The following is a 22,316-nucleotide window of genomic DNA, read 5'->3' on the forward strand; positions in this document are numbered from 1 at the left end:
GAACCACTGCACTATACTAAGCAGCATATTACATTAACATTGATTGACATGATCCACTTACAATGTTTAGTATTACATTTAATAGAGTAATAAATGGTTTGATATAACATATTACACATAGGAAAAGCACATATTAGTAGCACACATAGAGAAGACATACAGTACACGGAAAAAATCAGAATGCCCTGCAAATGTAATAACTTTTAACCGTATTAAAAAATATTAATAACAGTATTCTAAGAAATTCAGACCTGATTGTGTCAGGAAAACACAGATCAATCAGCAGATTTTCTAAAATATTAAATAGAAATAATTGTATGTATATTTTGTAAGTGTCTAGAATTCTGTACGTGACTTCCCTATGTACACGACAGACAGTAGCCTTCCCCTTCTCCCACCCTGACATACTGCCCTCCCTTTTCACTCTCTCCTCAGACACGATGCTAGCCCCCCCTATTATATTCCCTCCACCATCCCAGACATCCTGCTCCCTACCATCCCCCTTCACTACACAAATCGCGGCTTTGGATTGGTCGGCAACTGGAAGCAGATATAAACAAACAGAATACAGGCGTCTCCAGACAGACCCACCATCCGTCTACACACATCAGCAGAACCAGCAGCACTGTATCACCCGAGCCCTGGGCGGGCCCCTTAGCCCCCCGTACACATTGCAGGACCGGGATACTAGACGCAAACCACACATAGCAGGAGAGGGGGACAATCCGCATAGAGCAGCTTCAGCACTCCTGGTGTGGACAGTTCCCAGCGCTTGGCAATAGCTCTAGGTTCATTGGGCAGATCCATAACTTGACACCTAGGCAGCAGCTGGGAAGCTGCTGTACAGATGTGGTCATATACATACAGGTGATTTGGTTTACATAGGCACGGAGACATTCCATAAGGTGGGCACTAGTTGTGTGTACATGTATATGTAATGCTAAGGGTGACCATATTGGGCAGTTAGAATAGGTAACAGTGCACAATATTCATCTGTTATATTGGACAGGTGGTGCAGGGTGGTAGGAGGCGATGGGCGGCCGGGTAAGCAGACAGAGCAGTCTGGAAGATGAGCCGGAGGACGGAGTAGACTCGTGGCCCCTGAGGGGGGAGACTGCAGGCACCCGCGGCGATTTTGCCTTTACATCGCTAATATTGAACTCTGAGCGCATCCCCGGGGTGCTACGGAAAAACAAGCCGTCTCCTTATGTGAGGAGAGCAGCCTGGATACGGGACATACAGGCGCTGCTCAGGGACCACAAACAAGATCGGGCGCTGCATGTTCTGAAACTGCTCCGCAAGGTGAGGAGCCAGAGGGCCACTCTGTATCCAGTCCTGAACTAGGCTGTATGTTGTCCTATTCTATATATTAGTCAATGTGGATAAAATACTATTACCATCCATCCGATATAAGCATGTTTTACCTGGTAATACTACGTACAAATCAGTGGTTACAAGTCCATACATGTTATCTTAGATCAACGACTCCAATTTCATCATAACCTTGGTCCACTGTGTGGTGACCTGCCCTCCTTCTGTCTCTGTAGGACCTCGGCCTGGAGGGCACATTCCTAAATGATATCTTATACAGACATGTCAACTTCCTTAACCTGGTGGATCCCATTTCCCATGAACTGCTGCTCAGTCTGGCCAGGGAACTGCAGTGCCCCAGGAAGGTAGGAGTTAAAAATAATTCTACAACTCTGTGCAGATTGACCCAACCATTGTCTGTCCCTGTCATTTTCCTTTATTCGCCTCTCTAACATTGTATTTGGTTAGAATGAGCACATGGTTATAAATTTGTTTAGGGACTTTTTTTGTATACCATTTTTGTAATCTGTGCTTGTTATTTAGAGAATTGTGGGAATAATGTATATAAATGATTTCCTGTATACAGTACATACATGCATTTTGTATGTTTTCATCCACCGCTCATATGCTTAGAGGAAAACACCTACAGTACCAGAAACGCTAAAGGCTGATACTGAATATCAATTGTAAGACATGTAACAGTTTGTGAGGGTGGAGACTGACAGAGGAGGGAGAAGGGAGGAATGAAATACAGAGATCAGGGGAGGTGGGTAGCCAAGCAGAGAGGTGGGTCCTAAAAAGCTGACACATAAATTGTAAGAAAAATATGTCTCAGACAACAGACATAAAATAACTCTAATACACATGAATTAAACTCTCAATAGATGGCATGCAGGAGGACAGAGAACAACAGATATAAAATAAATTAAATAAACATGAAAAAGGTATAGATAACATCATTGAGGTGTATGTTTGTCACCACATTCCTTCTGCGCCTCACTTCACTACTCTATGCTAATGGGGACCCCAATTATCACTAACACAATCTAATGAGCGGACATGTCTTTACCTCACACATGATTAGCATTCAGTTGATTGATTAGATAGATGTCTCATGCCTATGAGGTACTGATAGGATCAATCCAAAAATCACAATGCTGGAGGCGTTCTTACCTGTTTCCTGGCATCTCTTCTTCCACGGCACATGTGTGACCTTTTCTGTTTTTTTTTTTTAACTGTGCATGTGCAATAAATACAATCCTGGAGAAGATCAATATTATTTTCATGATCATTCTCTGTAATAAATACAGATGTGCCGATTTTGTATCGATCCAAAAGCTCGATATGAAACCGCCGGTTGGCCATCCCTTCTGGAGATCTTGCAGTAGGAATCGCTCACAGTATGCATTATTCGACACAGTGGGGGAGATGTATCAAACTATGGAGAAAGTCCATGTGGTAGAACAGGGATATTGGAGGACAGATTGGTATCCCCTCCTCAAAAAATGTTACTCTATAGCCCAGTGATAATTTGATTGTATGTACATGTTATAATATATATAAATGGTTATGTTGAATCACATATTATGACCAGCCTTACCCAAGCAATGTCAATCCCAGCTATGCCTGAAGTATAGCAAACATTACATTTTACATGCCATACCCAACATAATATACCCAGCAATGTTCAACACATAAAACTGAGCATTGCCAAACACATTATACAATGCTCACACGTGGTGTCATTAATAACCATAGAAATACATCCTCTCACTAGAAATACAATGCTTGATTGTCAGTCGTTGAAACCTGTAACTATTTTTGGGGAGCCTGGGAGAAGGAAAACCAGGATAAAACTGTCATGTTCTGAGGACACATTCCTCACAAGGCAAAAAGAGGATACATCCTTCAACAATCTGACAACTCCAAGTTGCTTCTCTATTATTTAGCTGGCATATTTAGGTCTCATCATGACCTTTGCTAGTGAATAAATAACTGAACAACATGCCATAAAATAATATTTAATTCAAGGAACTGTAACTGAAAAGCCATTTATAAGTAACTGTAAAATATGCCAGTAAATGACTTTTTACTTAAGGGGTTGGTCTATTTATCAAAGGGAGAAGATTCTCCCTATTTATCACTGCCTGCAGGATGTAATGGCTATTGCTGGGCATTAAGGTAATGGACTTAGCTGGAGCCCTGATGTGATAGTTTCCACTTGCAAAGCATAGTCACTGCAGTACAGTGAAAAATGTTTTAGTATTAAAGTAAAAGATTATGTTTAGCTAATATTATATTACAATTTATATATTTTTACCTTTTAAATTTGTTTCATGCATCTACAGAATTGTTGAAATGTAAACTAAAAAAGAGGTTTGTCCTGAAGTGATAGTAGGTTGGATTTGGAATTGGACTCTCTCCATAGTGGTCATTATAAGTGATAGGTTAGTTTAACAGAACCAGTTCTAAAGAACGGGAAGTCAACTGTACAGCTTTGAAATGTAGTTGACGGCACATAGGCATACATTTACAATTAAAAAGCAGGAGCAGGTTCACATTTTTTTTGTGGTTCATAGATGAGGGGAGTTTTAGCAAACTTTGGAGAGAGATAAAGTACCAACCAATCAGCTCCTAAATGTCATTTCACAGGCTGTGTTTGAAAACCTGCAGTTAGGCGCTTACTGGTTGGCGCTTTATCTCTCTCCACCTTATTTCTCTCCAAGCTTTGATAAATCTTCCTCTTAGTCACTGGCTAAAGATTGTGAGTGTATGGGTTGTTTTTATCTGTCTTCTAGTCTGTTGTCACATTGATTTTTATGCCATGATGTCACTCGCATATTATTTATTACTATGTATTATATGTAAATATGTTTTCTAGTGTGCCTCTGTTTGTGTTTTAGTACATATGCACAATATGTAATTACATTTCCTGTAGGAACATGACCAAATGAAATCCACAGATCGCATCTGCCGGCAGCTCCTGTACCACTTGACACCACACTCAAAATGGCACCGGCACAGTCTGCCACAAAGAAAGAGTATGGCATGGTAAGTAAGTGGGAAGAATCAGAGGACAATAGGAAATTAACCTGCAAATAGATAATTGTGTATTTACAGTATATATTTCTTATATCATGGAAATGCTCTGTCCTGATTACCAAAACTACACAACTATCCAATCTTTTGGATATCAGGTTTACCAACTGGATCTGCCTGCGTGTAGAGTCTAACCTATAGCAATATACCTTAAAGGTTCATTACGCACTAACATTTACATTTTTAGTTATAAACCATTGATGTAAAATATATTGTTTATTATTATCCTGTCAACCCCACTTTACTAAATATCACTGAAGCTCCTCATACATTTTTAGGTTAGTGACCCACAGTATAGGGTTTATTGCAGTTTAAATGGCTAAGGATGCAGTCTTCTGAGAGAATGTTAGCTTAATGTGGCGTGATTCTCTGCTACTAAGAAAACCATCTCTAAAGAAGAAAAAGAATACCATTTATAATGATGAAAAATCACTTTAATCAATAATCAGGCACTCATCTCACTTCAAGTATTAAAGTAAACATATATTAACCTCTCAGCAGGAGAGCATAAATAAGAGGAACAGACCATAATGTAGTAATTATCAACAATTCTAAGGGTGATGTATGCACTTTGTGGAGAGGTTATAGTTGTTTATCAAAAATTAAAAGACATTTTATTCTAAAGGTGCGTACACAGTGGGCCATATTACTGAGCGATTACGACATCGTAATCGTGCAATCGCTCAGTAATCGTGCACAAATCGTGCACTTTTTTGTCAGAAACGACCAGCGATGCGCGCTCCCGCTGGTTGTTTTCGACATTGTCCATCGCCTGAACATACAGACCAATCTGCAGATAACGACAGATTGGCATGTTCAGGAATGATGGACTGTGCCTGCACTGAACGACTGATCGTTCAGTGCAGACACTACAGGTGATCAGGAACGAAGGTACGATTTACGATGTCGTAATCGTACTGTCTTTCTTGATCGCCCATTGTGAATGCACCTTAAGAGAAAATACACTAAAAAAGTGCAATAGCAACATCATAAAGCCATACTTGTCTACTTTTGAAAAAGCTTTTCAGGGAAATTATGAAAGCAACCCCTATGAGCGTGGCAGTAAAGTGGGCGTGTACTGCTTCATCTGAGAGGCGTGTCATAAAATTGACTTACATCCAAATGTAAATGAGCCCCAAATCAGTTAGTAATATCTACTTGTTGATTAAATAGTTTTCAGGGCTTGCTCATACATTATGTATTACAAGTGGTTCCATATAAGTGGCCATGAGAAACCTTATATGAAAATGTAAGTAGCCAATAGGGATCATTGTGCCTTGTAACCAATGCAGGGAAATGGCACGGATGATCCCATTTTAATGTATATATCTTTGATTTTTTTTTCCTAAGTATATAGCAGCTACATAATGGGGGTAAGGTGCAATCAGGGAGATTGCTAGATTCTTCAGGGAGTGAGGGAGATCGCTACTATTTCAGGGAGTCTCCCTGACAATTAGGAAGATTTGGCAAGTATGAATATAGTGGTTACAGAAACACTGACATCAGTACTGGATGTAATGAGCATGTCATCCAATAAATGTCCATTAGATGGCTGCTGCAACTGAAAATATTTATTATCAGATGTGCCAGATGTAACGTAAAAGCATTTCTCCAGTAATGAGTAAATCCTCATTATCACCAGTGTTCGAGGTAGCCGTTCTCATTGTTCTTTATTGGAACAATGTTACTGGGGTTATTTAACAAATCTGAAACATTTATCTCTACATTAGCCTGCTTGTTCCTATGGAGAAGCATCTTCTGATCACTACCCAGTGAGCTGGAATTTTTCACAATGCCCATCACAACTAATCTATTTTGCACATGCAGGCCAAATGGCTGCTTAACTTAGCCAGTAGCGCAGCCAGGTCGAAACATGGAAGTGATAGCGTTAATGCCCCTTAATAAATTGCCCAAAAATAACATTCCAAATTGCTGTGACAATCTTTATAAACGGTATACATGTATACTTATTATTCTTTCCACCTGGTTCACTTTGCATCAGAAGATCACACCATATTAAACTAACATCATGAAAATCGATCTTGGAACCCTACTTTTTCTCTTGGCCTCAGACAGGAACACTAGGACTCCATTCAGCAGACTTTTCCTGCTGGGGTGGAGCCAGGGTCAGACTGGCCCACATGGGTACAGGGGAAATTCCCAGTGGGCCCCACTACCTGAGGGCCCACCTCTTTCTCTAGTGGTCAGGTTCTAAACTGTCCACTTAAAATATACATAGGTAAATAGAGAGTTACCTGGTGGAGCAGTACCACTGATGAACATGGGTGCTTGGTTTGCTTCAATAGAAATTGCACAAGGGGTCCAGAGCATGCAATCTTTAATGGTTAGCCAAGCCTCTGTGGTGGCAGGTCACACCCCCTCTGGTGGCTGACCACTCCCCTTAAGCATGTTCCCCTACCACCAGAGCTGTAACTAGACTTTTTGGTGCCCTGTGCCAGAAAAAGCATTGGCGCCCTCCCCATTTTTCAAAGGGACATTGCGCACCCAAAAAAGGGGAATGGCCACATGGGGAAGGGCCAGGGAAGTGATAGGGGAGGCCAGGAGATGCTGGGGATGAAATAAGAGGAAGCTACAAGTGAGAATGATAATAAACAGAAAATTGACAGGCCCAAACAGCGCCCCCTGCCCTGCGGTGCTCTGTACCATGGCACCGGCCTCTCTACCCTAGTTACGGCCCTGCCTACCACTATATTCCCCTGGTGGGCCATTTATGCCCCATTCCGACACTGGGTGGAGCCTGTGTTATATCTACACATCTCACTTGGTGGAGACTGTGTTATATCTACACATCTAAGTAATGTCACATCTCTTGACCTGCTCTTGTGTATTTGCAGACTGTTGCATTGCCTACAAAAAATGATATATAAAATACCACAAAGATTTCAGCAATAGTAAAAACACATTCTTTGACACGTTTGCTTGAATGGAATAAAGTTTTATCACTGCTAAATCTAACTTTTAAGTTTATGTGTGTGCGTGAGTAGTGTTATTTTCATTGGTAACTCAGGGCTATCTTTGAAAATACAATTTCTCCTTTATGTCAAGTATAGGAGCTGTTCAAATTACATAGATACAAGGTCAAAGGAAGAAAGGTGAAATGTCATAAGTGGTGCACTATATGTTAAAACGTAACTTTTAATATGTCACAGGTTAATATCCAAACATGGGAAAGAGAACAGCGAGAATTGGTAAAAAAAATATTTATTATAGAAGTGTGTCACAAAAGCAAAGAAAATGTGATTTAAAAACAGTTTGCGCCGCAAGTACCTGCCTCTATCACGTCACTATAAAGATGGCTGATATTTATTAATGGTTTTAATCTGTGTTTATTATCCAATGTTAATAGGGATTATCAATTTTTAAGTGTTATAATTATGATATGAAGATTCCATTATAATATGATATCCACAAAAATGAACACTGCTGGCTCCATTGAAATTCAGCCAATTAATAAGTGTGTTTGAGTCACTGCATGAATAGTATATAAACCCAGAGTATACTGCTTTACATTAGCGTATGTCACGACCAGGGTCTTTTGGCATGGTAGTCGATGGGTAATACCTGTGAGGACGCTATGGCGAGGGGCGTCTGGCGGTGGCAGTGGTGCCTGGCGAAGAGCATTGGCTGTGCGTGGTTCTGTGGGGGCATACTGTCACTCTGGTCTGGTTAGGCCTGGGGGTGCTTCCATTCCGTTCTGGCATGGGCGCCGCCATCTTGTCTCCGGTCAGGTGACCTAGTTGCCCTATCCTGTTGTGTCACATGCTCCTCTCTGACCATTCACGGCTGAGCACTGGGGATTTAAGGGAGTTCAGAGCTCCCTTGCATTGCCAATGCAACGTGTATCTCAGCCTTGCTGAGAGGGAGTTCTCTGTGCTTATCCTGTTCCTGTGAATTCGCTGTCTGCCAGTCTGCCTGTCAGCCCCTAGCTTCCGCTGGACTACCACACTTCCTCCATCACCCTTGCCCATACCTGAGTGCCTGAGCCTGCTGACATCCTGCTCATTTGCCTTAGTTCACTGCCTGCATACCTGGCTTTCTATTTTCTGCATCACTACCTGTATACCTGCTTGATCATTTTCAGTCTCACTACCTGCACACCTGGACTGCTCTAATTGTTTCTACCTGGACATTAACCCATTGCTCCCACCACAGAACTTTTGTGCACATTTATATATTCCTTGACTTTTATTTTCTGCCATAGTTTATGTCTACTCAAGCACATATTAAAAAACCTAGTTTTTTATTCAAACCCGCTTCTGTGATTGCTCCTGCTACCACCCCGGGTCCACAAACAACCCAGAACATAAGTTTGCACTGGCCACATGGATCCGGCCACGGATCAGGAGTCTGGAGCTGATTTTTTCCGAAGTATTGCTGGCCGTTTGGAAGGCCTGGAGGCTATGCAGCACCAAGTGGCTCGGTTCCTGCAAGAGATTACTAAACAACAGGATTTAATTCAGAGCATAGCAACTCGCTTGGAGAGTGTGGAGACTATACAGCGACAGATGGCACAGTTTGTGCAAGACATTGCACGCCGCCTGGATACTGTACAAGCTACTTCAACGGCTCCTAGTGTGCTTGCAGCTACTCCTGTCCCCATTCCTGTGATTTCTTCCTCTGGATCTACTCCTCGTTTGCATCTTCCTACACCTGATAAGTTTGATGGTACTCCAAAACTGTGTCGTGGATTTCTCAATCAGTGCGATGTGCACTTTACTTTGCAACCCTTTAATTTTCCTGCTCCTAGAACCAAAGTGGCTTACATTGTGTCCTTGTTATCCGGCTCCGCCCTAGAATGGGTTTCTCCGCTCTGGGAGCGTTCAGATCCGCTTCTGGACAATTACCCAGAGTTCCTAGCAACATTCAGGAGGATTTTCGACGAGCCTGGAAGAACTTCCTCTGCTTCCTCCAGTATTATGAAGTTAAAACAAGGGACCCGTCCTGTCAGCCAGTACGTCATTCAGTTTCAGACTTTGGCATCTGAACTCAAGTGGAACGAAGAAGCCTTGACATTGGCCTTTTGGCAAGGTCTATCAGATCGTTTAAAGGATGTTCTAGTGACTCGTGAATTACCCTCTAGTCTTAGTGATCTAATTTCCCTTTGTAATAAAGTTGATATACGCTTTAGAGAGCGCCAAGATGAAAAACACAGAGCTAAGCGTTTCCCTTTCATTACCCGTCCCACTCCCTCCCTTTCCGAGGAAGAACCCATGCAGGTAAATCATACCCGTCTCTCTAATGAAGAAAGACAGAGACGCTTTAAAGAGAACCTTTGTCTATACTGTGGAGACTCGGGTCACCTGATGGCCTCCTGTACCCGCAAGCCGGGGAGCGTCCCGTTTCTAGCTAGTTCTGGGTGCACTCAGCTAGGAGCAATTCTTCCGTCCTCCAAACGTATTGACTCTGTGTTGTCCATAGCCTTAGACATTAATTCTAGCCCTGTGTTTGTGTCTGCCCTTTTGGACTCCGGGGCAGCGGGGAATTTCAAGTCGTCTCGGTTGGCAGATAAATTACAAATTCCCTGCAGCACCTTGGGTCATTCTGTCTCCTGGACCTCCATTGATGGTAAATCTCTTTGTAATGGAATTGTGTCTAAAAGAACTCAACCTGTTTTAGTTCGTGTTGGAGACCTCCATGTTGAACATATCAGTTTTTTCTGGGGATGTGCGCCGGACCATTTTTGCCGGAATTGGATTTGGATCTAATTCATCATCCGGCTTTGGATTTGGATTTGCCAAACTGCGGTGACTGGCTTTGGATTTGGATTTGGATTTTTTGCCAAAATTGGCAAAAAAAGCTAAAATTACATAAATTGGGCTTTTTTTTCTTCCTAGAGTGTTATTTACCTCAATAACATTAATTTCCAGTCATTTACAGTCAATTTAGACCACCTCACAGCTTAAATTATTGTTTTCACCATTATTGGCCAAAGGTTGCAGTGAGCTGACTGGTGACCAAGCGTCAGAGCAGCGGCGCAGTGGCACAGACACCACAGTTTAAAGCACATCTATGAAACTATGCCACACAGCAGTGGCAGAAATGAAAGGTAGTGCTAGATGGAATTGTCCTTGGGCCCTCCCACCCACCCTTTATGTTGGATCTTAAAAAGGACATGCACACTTTAACAAATGAAGCATTTCAGCGACAGGTACTGCCACTTTGTGGCTGAAGTGCTTGGTTTGTTTGGGCCCCCACAAAAAAATCTTCCAATCTACTAAAGGCAACAGGTCTACAGTGGCATGATGTCACCATCATTGCCATCCTCACCCTCATCAGTGTGTACATCATCCGATTCCTCACACAATATCAGTTCATCCCCGCTGGAATCTACCATTACAGAAGTATCTGTACTGTGACGTGATTGGTGGGAAAGGTTTTCCTCGTGAAATTTCCAGTTCATTTTAATGAACATAATTTTTTCTACATTTTGTGGAAGTAGCCTCCTTCGTCGTTCACTCACAAGGTTCTCGGCTGTACTGAAAACTCTCTCCGAGTACACACTGGAGGGTGGGCAGCTTAAATAATGCAAAGCCAGTTTATACAAGGGTCTCCAAATTGCCTTTTTTTTCTTCCAATATTCGAAGGGATTCTGTGACATGTCCACGTGCACGGTGTCCTGAAAATAATCCTCCACCATTCTTTGGATGGTAATCGTATTAGATGGAGTTGCGGTAGAGGTGTCACTGGTGTTGGGCAAATCTTTTAGACCCGACCAGATGTCAAAATGTTGACTTGACTTATCTGCATCACCACTGGGTCTTTTGGAAAAGGTGCATTTTTTTCTGGCTGCTGCTGGAGAAACCGAAGGAGGAGACGTCATCGTAGTGCCATGTGTCACTTCAGCTGCCAACTTGCTCACCAGGAGCGCTTTGGTTCTTTTAAGATCTGGGTCAGTTGTAAAGAAAGACACAGCATATGACTTGAACCTAGGATCAAGAATGGTTGCTAAACTATAATGATCAGATTTCAAGATCTTGGCCACCCGTGGATCCTGGCGAAGCGAACAAAGGACTTGATCTATCAGTCCAGCATACTTTGCGGAATCACTTTGTTTAATATCATCCTTCAATTTCTCCAGCTGCTTTTCCAAAAGCGAAATCAGGGGAATCACCTTACTCAAGCTAGCAGTGTCAGCACTCACTTCACAAGTGGCAACTTCAAATGGTTTGAGCACCTTGCACAAGACAGAAAGTACTCTCCACTGTGCTGGGGTAAGGTACATTCCCCCTCCTCTCCCAATGTCATGGCTTGTCGTATAGCTATGGATGGCTTTTTGCTGCTCCTCCATCCGCTGAAGCATATACAGGGTTGAGTTCCACCTCGTTACCACTTCTTGCTTCAGTTGATGGCAGGGCAAATTAAACTGCTCTTGCAGGTGCTGCAATCTCCTGCACGCTGTTGCTGAATGCCGAAAATGTCCCGAAATTTTTCGGGCCACAGACAGCATCTCCTGCACGCCCCTGTCATTTTTTAAAAAACCCTGCACCACTAAGTTTATTGTGTGAGCAAAACAGGGGATGTGTTGGAATTCACCCAGCTGTAATGCTTTCACTATATTTGTAGCATTGTCAGAAATCACAAATCCTGAGGAGAGTCCAAGTGGGGTAAGCCATGTTTCTATGACATCTCTTAGTTTTTCTAAGAGGTTGTCAGCGGTATGCCTCTTATTGAATCCGGTGATGCACAGAGTTGCCTGCCTCTGAATGAGCTGGTGTTGTTTGTTAGATACTGCTGTTGCTGAAGGCGATTCACCCACCCAGTGGGCCGTCACAGTCATGTAATCTTTAGTTTGTCCACTACCGCTTGTCCACATATCTGTGGTTAAGTGGACAGTGGGTACAATAGCATTTTGCAGACCAATAATTAGGTTCTGTTTAACGTCCTGGTACAGCCGAGGAATGGCTTTTCGGGTAAAATGAAACCGAGATGGAATTTGGTACCGGGGACACATGACCTCAACTAGCTGTGTAAATCCCACTGCATTAATTGAGGATATTGGACACAGATCTAATATTAGCATAGCTGTCATGGCGTCAGTGATCCGCTGTGCGACAGGGTGAGAGCTGTCATACTTGCTTCCCCTTGCAAGAGATTCTTTAACAGTCAATTGTTTTTTTGGTATACTACTAGTAGTCTTCTTTGTCCACTTCTGGGATGAAGATCCACCAGCAGCAGCAGCAGCAGCAGGCCTAGCGCTCAAAGATTCAGTTTCTTCTGAGGTGTCCTGGAAATTGGAGGAGTCACCGTGACTTAGCACTAACAAATTGGATGTTGTACTACCACTGATCATTCCTGAGGATATTGAGGAGGAAGGTGTTGTCGGCGGAGATTGCAGGTGCTGGGATTTAGTAGAGAGAAGGCATCTAGCTAATGCTGGACTGCTTGTTGTTATTTTTTTTGCAGTAGTTTCTGTTATCAAACACCTGTCATGAGCTCGCTGCAGATGACGTAATAGCGTAGAGGTTCCTAGATGTTTAACGTCCCTACCTCTACTAACTGTGGTTTCACAGAGGCTACAAATGGCTTGACAAACGTTGTCAGGGTTTGGGTAAAAGTAATTCCACACAAAAGATGTGGATTTGTTGGTTCTATGCCCAGGCATGGCAATGGCCTTCTTATCTTGGCCAAGAGCTGCTTCCACTGGTGCCTGACTTATACAAATAATATCCTCATCCTCAACATCCTCATTAGTGCCAGCGTCAGCTGCACATATATTCCTCTCATCCTCTTGCAATTCCACGGTGGCATCCTCAATTTCTATGTCCTCGGCAATACTGCTCATCCCCACAACTACAGATGGAAAAGAAACTGTGGAGGGCGGCTTCTCTGAAAGGTCAGGCTTACACATAGAAATGCCACTTGTGGACCCACTTAGACTCTCCTCAGGGATTTCTGACATTTGTTTCAAAAAACACAGTTTGTTCGACTGCCTTATTGGTTTTAAATTTTTTCACACTTCTATAGTCTGATTGAAAAGGTCTTTTATCATCACGAGAGGCACAAGATGCCTCACTGACAGCTGCAGAACCACCACTCAGAAAAAAAAAGGGCAAAGCCTGAGTCTTTCCTTGCCGCTACGTGTGGTGAATGGTATGTTGCCAATTTTCTGTTTCTCTGCAATAGTAGTAGTCTTTAGAGGTTTTTTTTTGTCTTTACCCCTGTAAAATCTACATTTTTTGATTTCAGGTTCCCTAAGGTTTTAAAGCCTCTACGCCTTTGAGCATCAGCTTTAGATAAAAGTGATGGACTTCCAGCCGCTGCAATGCTAGCATTTACATGTTTCTGCTCTCCTCTCAGTTAATTCTCGTGATCCATATTACTTTATCACTATGAACTGGAGTCACAGAGCTTGTATACACACAGTGGGCTATGCCCTTTCACGGAGCTTGTATAATAGACACAGTGGGCTATGCCCTGTCACGGAGCTTGTATAATACACTCAGTGGGCTATGCCCTGTCACAGAGCTTGTATAATAGACACAGTGGGCTATGCCCTGTCACGGAGCTTGTATAATACTCAGTGGGCTTATGCCCTGTCACGGAGCTTGTATAATAGACACAGTGGGCTATGCCCTGTCACGGAGCTTGTATAATACACTCAGTGGGCTATGCCCTGTCACGGAGCTTGTATAATAGACACAGTGGGCTATGCCCTGTCACGGAGCTTGTATAATAGACACAGTGGGCTATGCCCTGTCACGGAGCTTGTATAATACACTCAGTGGGCTATGCCCTGTCACAGATCTTGTATAATACTCAGTGGGCTTATGCCCTGTCACGGAGCTAGTATAATAGACACAGTGGGCTATGCCCTGTCATGGAGCTTGTATAATACACTCAGTGGGCTATGCCCTGTCACGAAGCTTGTATAATACTCAGTGGGCTTATGCCCTGTCACGGAGCTTGTATAATAGACTCAGTGGGCTATGCCCTGTCACGGAGCTTGTATAATAGACACAGTGGGCTATGCCCTGTCACGGAGCTTGTATAATAGACACAGTGGGCTGTGCCCTGTCACGGAGCTTGTATAATACACTCAGTGGGCTATGCCCTGTCACGAAGCTTGTATAATACTCAGTGGGCTATGCCCTGTCACGGAGCTTGTATAATACTCAGTGGGCTTATGCCCTGTCACGGAGCTTGTATAATAGACACAGTGGGCTATGCCCTGTCACGGAGCTTGTATAATACACTCAGTGGGCTATGCCCTGTCACGGAGCTTGTATAATACACTCAGTGGGCTATGCCCTGTCACGGAGCTTGTATAATACTCAGTGGGCTTATGCCCTGTCACGGAGCTTGTATAATACACTCAGTGGGCTATGCCCTGTCACGGAGCTTGTATAATACACTCAGTGGGCTATGCCCTGTCACGAAGCTTGTATAATACTCAGTGGGCTTATGCCCTGTCACAGAGCTTGTATAATAGACTCAGTGGGCTATGCCCTGTCACAGAGCTCGTATAATAGACACAGTGGGCTTATGCCCTGTCACAGAGCTTGTATAATAGACACAGTGGGCTTATGCCCTGTCACGGAGCTTGTATAATACTCGGTGGGCTTATGCCCTGTCACGGAGCTTGTATAATAGACTCAGTGGGCTATGCCCTGTCACGGAGCTTGTATAATAGACACAGTAGGCTATGCCCTGTCACGGAGCTTGTATAATACTCAGTGGGCTTATGCCCTGTCACGGAGCTTGTATAATACTCAGTGGGCTTATGCCCTGTCACGGAGCTTGTATAATACACTCAGTGGGCTATGTCCTGTCACGGAGCTTGTATAATAGACACAGTAGGCTATGCCCTGTCACGGAGCTTGTATAATACTCAGTGGGCTTATGCCCTGTCACGGAGCTTGTATAATAGACACAGTGGGCTATGCCCTGTCACGGAGCTTGTATAATACACTCAGTGGGCTATGCCCTGTCACGGAGCTTGTATAATAGACCCAGTGGGCTATGCCCTGTCACGGAGCTTGTATAATACTCAGTGGGCTTATGCCCTGTCACGGAGCTTGTATAATAGACACAGTGGGCTATGCCCTGTCACGGAGCTTGCATAATACACTCAGTGGGCTATGCCCTGTCACGGAGCTTGTATAATACTCAGTGGGCTTATGCCCTGTCACGGAGCTTGTATAATAGACACAGTGGGCTATGCCCTGTCACGGAGCTTGTATAATACACTCAGTGGGCTATGCCCTGTCACGAAGCTTGTATAATACTCAGTGGGCTTATGCCCTCACGGAGCTTGTATAATAGACTCAGTGGGCTATGCCCTGTCACGGAGCTTGTATAATAGACACAGTGGGCTTATGCCCTGTCACAGAGCTTGTATAATAGACACAGTGGGCTTATGTCCTGTCACGGAGCTTGTATAATACTCAGTGGGCTTATGCCCTGTCACGGAGCTTGTATAATACACTCAGTGGGCTATGCCCTGTCACGGAGCTTGTATAATAGACACAGTAGGCTATGCCCTGTCACGGAGCTTGTATAATACTCAGTGGGCTTATGCCCTGTCACGGAGCTTGTATAATACTCAGTGGGCTTATGCCCTGTCACGGAGCTTGTATAATACACTCAGTGGGCTATGCCCTGTCACGGAGCTTGTATAATAGACACAGTAGGCTATGCCCTGTCACGGAGCTTGTATAATACTCAGTGGGCTTATGCCCTGTCACGGAGCTTGTATAATAGACACAGTGGGCTATGCCCTGTCACGGAGCTTGTATAATACACTCAGTGGGCTATGCCCTGTCACGGAGCTTGTATAATAGACCCAGTGGGCTATGCCCTGTCACGGAGCTTGTACAATACTCAGTGGGCTTATGCCCTGTCACGGAGCTTGTATAATACACTCAGTGGGCTTATGCCCTGTCACGGAGCTTGTATAATAGACACAGTGGGCTATGCCCTGTCACAGAGCTTGTATAATAGACACAGTGGGCTATGCCCTGTCAAGGAGCTTGTATAATACTCAGTGGGCTATGCCCTGTCACGGAGCTTGTATACACTCAGTGGGCTAAGCCCAGTCATGGAGCTTGTATAATACACTCAGTGGGCTATGCCCTGTCAGTTGTCATGGAGCTTGTATAATACAGTGAGTAGTAGAGTACACATACACACAGTGGGCTTATTATGCCCAGTCACGGAGCACACACAAGGGCTTATGCCCAGTAAAGTCACAGAGCACTGCCTACTCTAATCTATCTAACACTAGAACAGACAGCGCACTAGCTAACTACCTAACTACGCGTCACGCGAGAAATGGCGCCGACTGCCAGGCGCAGCGCCTTTTTATAGAGGCCGAGCGTCACTCGGCTCTCGCGAGAATCCGACGCCGGACGGGTGACGTTCGGCCTCGAGGTGGAATCCGAGTCAGGCGGGAACACCCGAACTTGCGTTCGGGTGGACTCGGATTCCACCTGTTCGGAGCGGTTCGGATTCCTCAGAATCCGAACCGCTCATCACTAGTTTTTTCATTATACCCAAGACTTCCCATGAAGTTATACTCGGATACCCATGGCTGTGTAAGCCTCAACCCCAGAGGATGTCGCTAAGGTCTCCAGAGCCTCAGCCCCTTAAGAGATTTCTGAGTGTCCAGCCCCAGGATGGGGTTTTCAGCCCCATACCTCGAGAGGATGTTTCAAGTTTTGTTCCCCAGGAGGGGATTTCAAATCTAGCACCCCAGGAAGGGGCCTCAAGTCTCGTACCCCAGGAGGGGTTTTCAGTTTCCAGTTCCTGTTGGACCAAAGCTGAGGATATCCACGTTTCCAGTCCTGTCAACAAAATCCACTTGGCTCATCCTAGAAGGTGTCCTGAGGCCACCCATAAAGGGGGGGGTACTGTCACGACCAGGGTCTCTTGGCATGGTAGTCGATGGGTAATACCTGTGAGGACGCTATGGCGAGGGGCGTCTGGCGGTGGCAGTGGTGCCTGGCGAAGAGCATTGGCTGTGCGTGGTTCTGTGGGGGCATACTGTCACTCTGGTCTGGTTAGGCCTGGGGGTGCTTCCATTCCATTCTGGCATGGGCGCCGCCATCTTGTCTCCGGTCAGGTGACCTAGTTGACCTATCCTGTTGTGTCACATGCTCCTCTCTGACCATTCACGGCTGAGCACTGGGGATTTAAGGGAGTTCAGAGCTCCCTTGCATTGCCAATGCAACGTGTATCTCAGCCTTGCTGAGAGGGAGTTCTCTGAGCTTATCCTGTTCCTGTGAATTAGCTATCTGCCAGTCTGCCTGTCAGCCCCTAGCTTCCGCTGGACTACCCCACTTCCTCCATCACCCTTGCCCATACCTGAGTGCCTGAGCCTGCTGACATCCTGCTCATTTGCCTTAGTTCACTGCCTGCATACCTGGCTTTCTATTTCCTGCATCACTACCTGTATACCTGCTTGATCATTTTCAGTCTCACTACCTGCACACCTGGACAGCTCTAATTGTTTCTGCCGGGACATTAACCCATTGCTCCCACCACAGAACTTTTGTGCACATTTATATATTCCTGGACTTTTATTTTCTGCCATAGTTTATGTCTACTCAAGCACATATTAAAAAACCTAGTTTTTTATTCAAACCCGCTTCTGTGATTGCTCCTGCTACCACCCCGGGTCCACAAACAACCCAGAACATAACAGCGTAATCATTATATCAAGGATTTCACACAGATCCCTTAGTTATGACTAATCCAGAAAATCCTGGATATTAGTCCAATAATATAGTACTGGAGGAAATTATTGCATACATTATTCAGAATTCATTCTATTATTTATACATCCAGTAAGACTAAACCAACAAGGGGTGATTTTCTCTAATGATTAGTGTGATTAGGGTGAGTGAGATTCTGCTATTGATTATCTATTCAACACCATCTATAATTCCTTCATTCCTCCAGGGAAATATCCTAACAGAGATTCTCTCCAATAGTTTAAATACACCCCAAAATGATGATTGAATAGAGCTCATCTTATTACAGAAAGTGTTTCTGGGAAATATGTTAGGATATTTCCCTTGAGGAATGAAGTAATTATAGATGGTGTTGAATAGATAATCAATAGCAGAATCTCACTCACACTAATCACACTAATCATTTGAGAAAATCACCCCTTGTTGGTTTAGTCTTACTGGATGTATAAAGAATAGAATGAATTCTGAATAATTTATGCATTAATTTCCTCCAGTACTATATTATTGAACTAATATCCAGGATTTTCTGGATTAGTCATAACTAAGGGATCTGTGTGAAATCCTTGATATAATGATTACGCTAGTGTAAAGCAGTATACTCTGGGTTTATATACTAATCCTGCAGTGACTCAAACACACTTATTAATTGGTTGAATTTCAATGGAACCAGCAGTGTTCATTTTTGTGGATATTATATTATAATGGAATCTTCACATCAGAATTATAACAAATAACAATGGACAATCCCAATTAACATTTGATAATAAACACAGATGAAAACCATTAATAAATATCAGCCATCTTTATTGTGACGTGATAGAGGCAGATACATGTGCCGCAATCAGTTTTAAATCCCATTTTCTTTACTTTTGTGACACACTTCTATAATAAAAAAAGGTTTTACCAATTTTCGCTGTTCTCTTTCCCTTATTTGGATATTAACCTGTGATATATTAAAAGTTACGTTTTAACATATAGTGCACCACTTATGACATTTCACCCTTCTTCGTTTGCTCTTGTATGTATAATACGGATGTCTGTGGTAGCACCCCTCATTTACATTATTTAACTCTTTAAAATAGAATACATGAGGGCCTATGTTCTCTCATTTTTTAGAAGCAATTAAAATATTCTTGTGCGACTGTTAATCCTCTATTGACCAAATTCCATAGAAGTTTGTTAAGCAATTACAGTATGAGATCAAGGCAAACAAACCACTTGTTATTACAACATTGTGTGTTGCCCAGTTTCTCATCACTATTCGCAATGCAAGCATCTTGTAATACATTATAGTGCACTGTTACTTAACCCTTACTTAGGATACCCACATTGTTAGTAATTATACATTTATTTATGAACAGCATTACAAGTCTTTAGCAGGTTGTACTTTGGTGAAAAGATACATATGAGTAGCTGTGACATCACTTGCCCTGTCCCTGTGAATGACTACCTCAACCACACTGTTATGTACAGCAAGTCTGCAAAACTATCCCACAAACTCTGCCTTGAATAGTTAGAGAAGCACCTCCCTCATGATATGACAGTGAAAAAGAGCACTGTGGATATATTTAGCTACATATAATTTGACCATTTATCTTATGTATATTATTCTATTCCTTAATGCACAGGATTTGATTTATTTATTATTTTTCAAATGGTGGTTTTACTTGCTCTTTAGGAATTTCAAATTAAAGTCTGTTAAGGTAAGATAAAATATAATATTCTACTTACATTTGTTTTGGCATTACCTTGATTCCACAGGCCCACTGAAGACCCAAAAAGTCAAACTTTTAAACCTTTATCCTACTACCGTTTGTCTGATTCAGGTCGATGTGTCGTGTGTACCCCTGTGAATTTACCATTAAGTTAATTAGCTTTGCTGATAATTTGAAGAAGACCAACCTTAGTACACCCTGATCCATACACCCCAAAGGCTACATTGTTGGATACTTTGGGGTGTATGCATCAGGGAAACACTGGCCTCGAAAGTAGAATCTCCTTTATTTTATCTTGCCTTAGTGATTCAGAACTGAATATTTCTTTTGGATGGGTTTATACTTTTAATTGTTGCTAACGTATACTTTTCCTCCACTTATGTGCTTCTCTTTTGGCTAGTCTGAAGAACAGTCTGCAACAAAAGTCAAACATTGAAGCTTTGGATCTCTCTGGTATCCCCTTATCTCCCAGAGATGTACATCGTGTGGTCCTATATTTGCAGAACTATGAAGAAAGCCTTACCAGTGTGGACCTAAGCTTTACCGAGCTCACAGACAGCACCCTGGGGATGGCCCTGCCGGCTCTTGCAGCTCTCCCCAATCTCACTCACCTTGCACTTAATGGAAACCGACTTTCTTTTGCCACGCTGAAGGAGCTCAGTGAAGCCATGAAGGATAATACCCATTTCCCCTTGTTGGCATGGGTAGATTTGGGCAACAATGTAGACATCTGTTCCATGCCCCAACCAATGCTCTTAGGTCTGAGGCGCCGCCTATGCCAGCAGAATTTGCTTCCCACCATCCCTGAGGCACAGGACAGTGACTTGTCTGAGGGAGGGGTTCCCATGTCTTTCCCTTTGCCTTGGGACAGGTGAGGCCCCTTAATGTAGTAAACATTGAGAGAGGGACTGACGAACCCCTCCTCAAACCAGTGTTGGTCCCATCTAACATAAGCAGAGAGCAGATGTCACACTCACTGTGCCACAAGTAGATTGTTTTCAGGACAGGAGGACAGGTACTAGATTAAGATATCCCATAGTGCCACACTTCTTCACCAACTGGGTGAACGGCCAAGAGGCAAGGCAACCCATCACAACTCAGCGCCAGCCTCATCACTGTGTGTACTGATTAATCTCTAAACAAAAGGAGTCAGTGATCACAGCTGGGCAGAGACAAAACTGCAGTGTCAGGAAAATCAGAAAACGTATGGGCGGGTGCCCAAGAGGAGGGGGCACCTGCTACAATATTGTGCCATGGCTCCAAGGGAAGAAACAATACGTGTGATAATGGACAAGCTGTACGTCATAATTGTTTGAGTACTGAATCTTTCCACTGTCAAGTTCTTTCAGCAGTGGGTAGAAAATGTATACTGTCAGAACACTGCATTGCTTACAGAAGATGTATATTAAAAAGACCACAGAGCCAGTGTTGTCCATTTAAAGGATTCAGTGACAGTAAAACACATTCTTTGACCAGTTTGTTTGAGCAGAGTCAGTGCAAGATCTGACTTTATAATCAGGGAATTATGTTTATAAGTTATCTGTGTGAATCACGAAAGAGATGTAATCAATGCTAAACAAAGGATTTGTGAGTAATGTACTTTCATAGGTAAAGCTTGCTTTGAAAATACAAGTTCTCATCTGTATCAGGTATCATGTTTAGAAGCTGCTCAAATTCCATAGAAGCCTGTTAAGCAATTACAATATGAGATCACAGTAAACAGACCGTTCACCATTGCAACATTGTGTATTGCCCAGTTCCTCATCACTTATCGGAATATAAGCATATTATACTGCAATATTATTTTACCATTGCTTAATGTAATTATTATTAATTGTTCATTGACTATTTTATTCGGCAACACTATTGAAAGCATTAAACTTTTTTATACAGGTTGAGTCTCCCATAACCAAAATGCTTGGGACCAGGGGTATTTTGGGTAACGGAATATTCCGTATTTTGGAATATTTGCATTTTATAATGAAATATATTGGGAATAGGACCCAAATATACATACAAAATACATTTATGTGTTATACATACCTTATACATACAGCCTGCAGGTAATTTTATACAATATATTCAATAATTTTTTGCCTCAAACAAAGTTTGTGTACATACAGGAAATTCATTTATGTTTCATATACACCTTATACACAGCCTGTAGGTCATTTTATACATTATATTTAATAATTTGTGCTTAGACAAAGTTTGTGTACATTGAACCATCAACAATCAAAGGTTTCATTATCTCAGTCATGCCAAAACAATTCCGTATTTCGGAATATTTGGATATGGGAGACTCAACCTGTACTAATGCAATGTTCTATATTGCAGAGGAAACTTCCAAAGGAAAATGTAAGGAATCTGAGAGTTTGTCTTGGGATTATGTGACTAGCAGTTTTCACACTTATGTCTTTGGGAGCTGCGATGAGAAGTGTGCGATGAGGATTAGCTGCAGCGCAGGGGAGATGTGGCC

At 43.0% G+C, this 22,316-nt stretch overlaps 1 protein-coding gene across 1 annotated transcript; it reads left to right on the forward strand.

Annotated features, from left to right (window-relative positions):
- The first annotated feature begins 591 nt into the window (after positions 1–591).
- LRRC75B (leucine rich repeat containing 75B) lies at positions 592–21,577 on the forward strand. Its single transcript, XM_088477965.1, has 4 exons — positions 592–1,302; positions 1,548–1,676; positions 4,250–4,362; positions 20,238–21,577. Exons 1-4 carry the CDS (start codon positions 1,033–1,035, stop codon positions 20,710–20,712), a joined length of 987 nt encoding a protein of 328 aa, XP_088334091.1. The 5' UTR covers positions 592–1,032; the 3' UTR covers positions 20,713–21,577.
- Positions 21,578–22,316: the final 739 nt, after the last annotated feature.

The sequence above is a fragment of the Taudactylus pleione genome, unplaced genomic scaffold (assembly GCF_031769625.1).
Source record: "Taudactylus pleione unplaced genomic scaffold, aTauple2 ptg000205l, whole genome shotgun sequence".
In the NCBI taxonomy this organism is placed as follows: Eukaryota; Metazoa; Chordata; class Amphibia; order Anura; family Myobatrachidae; genus Taudactylus; species Taudactylus pleione.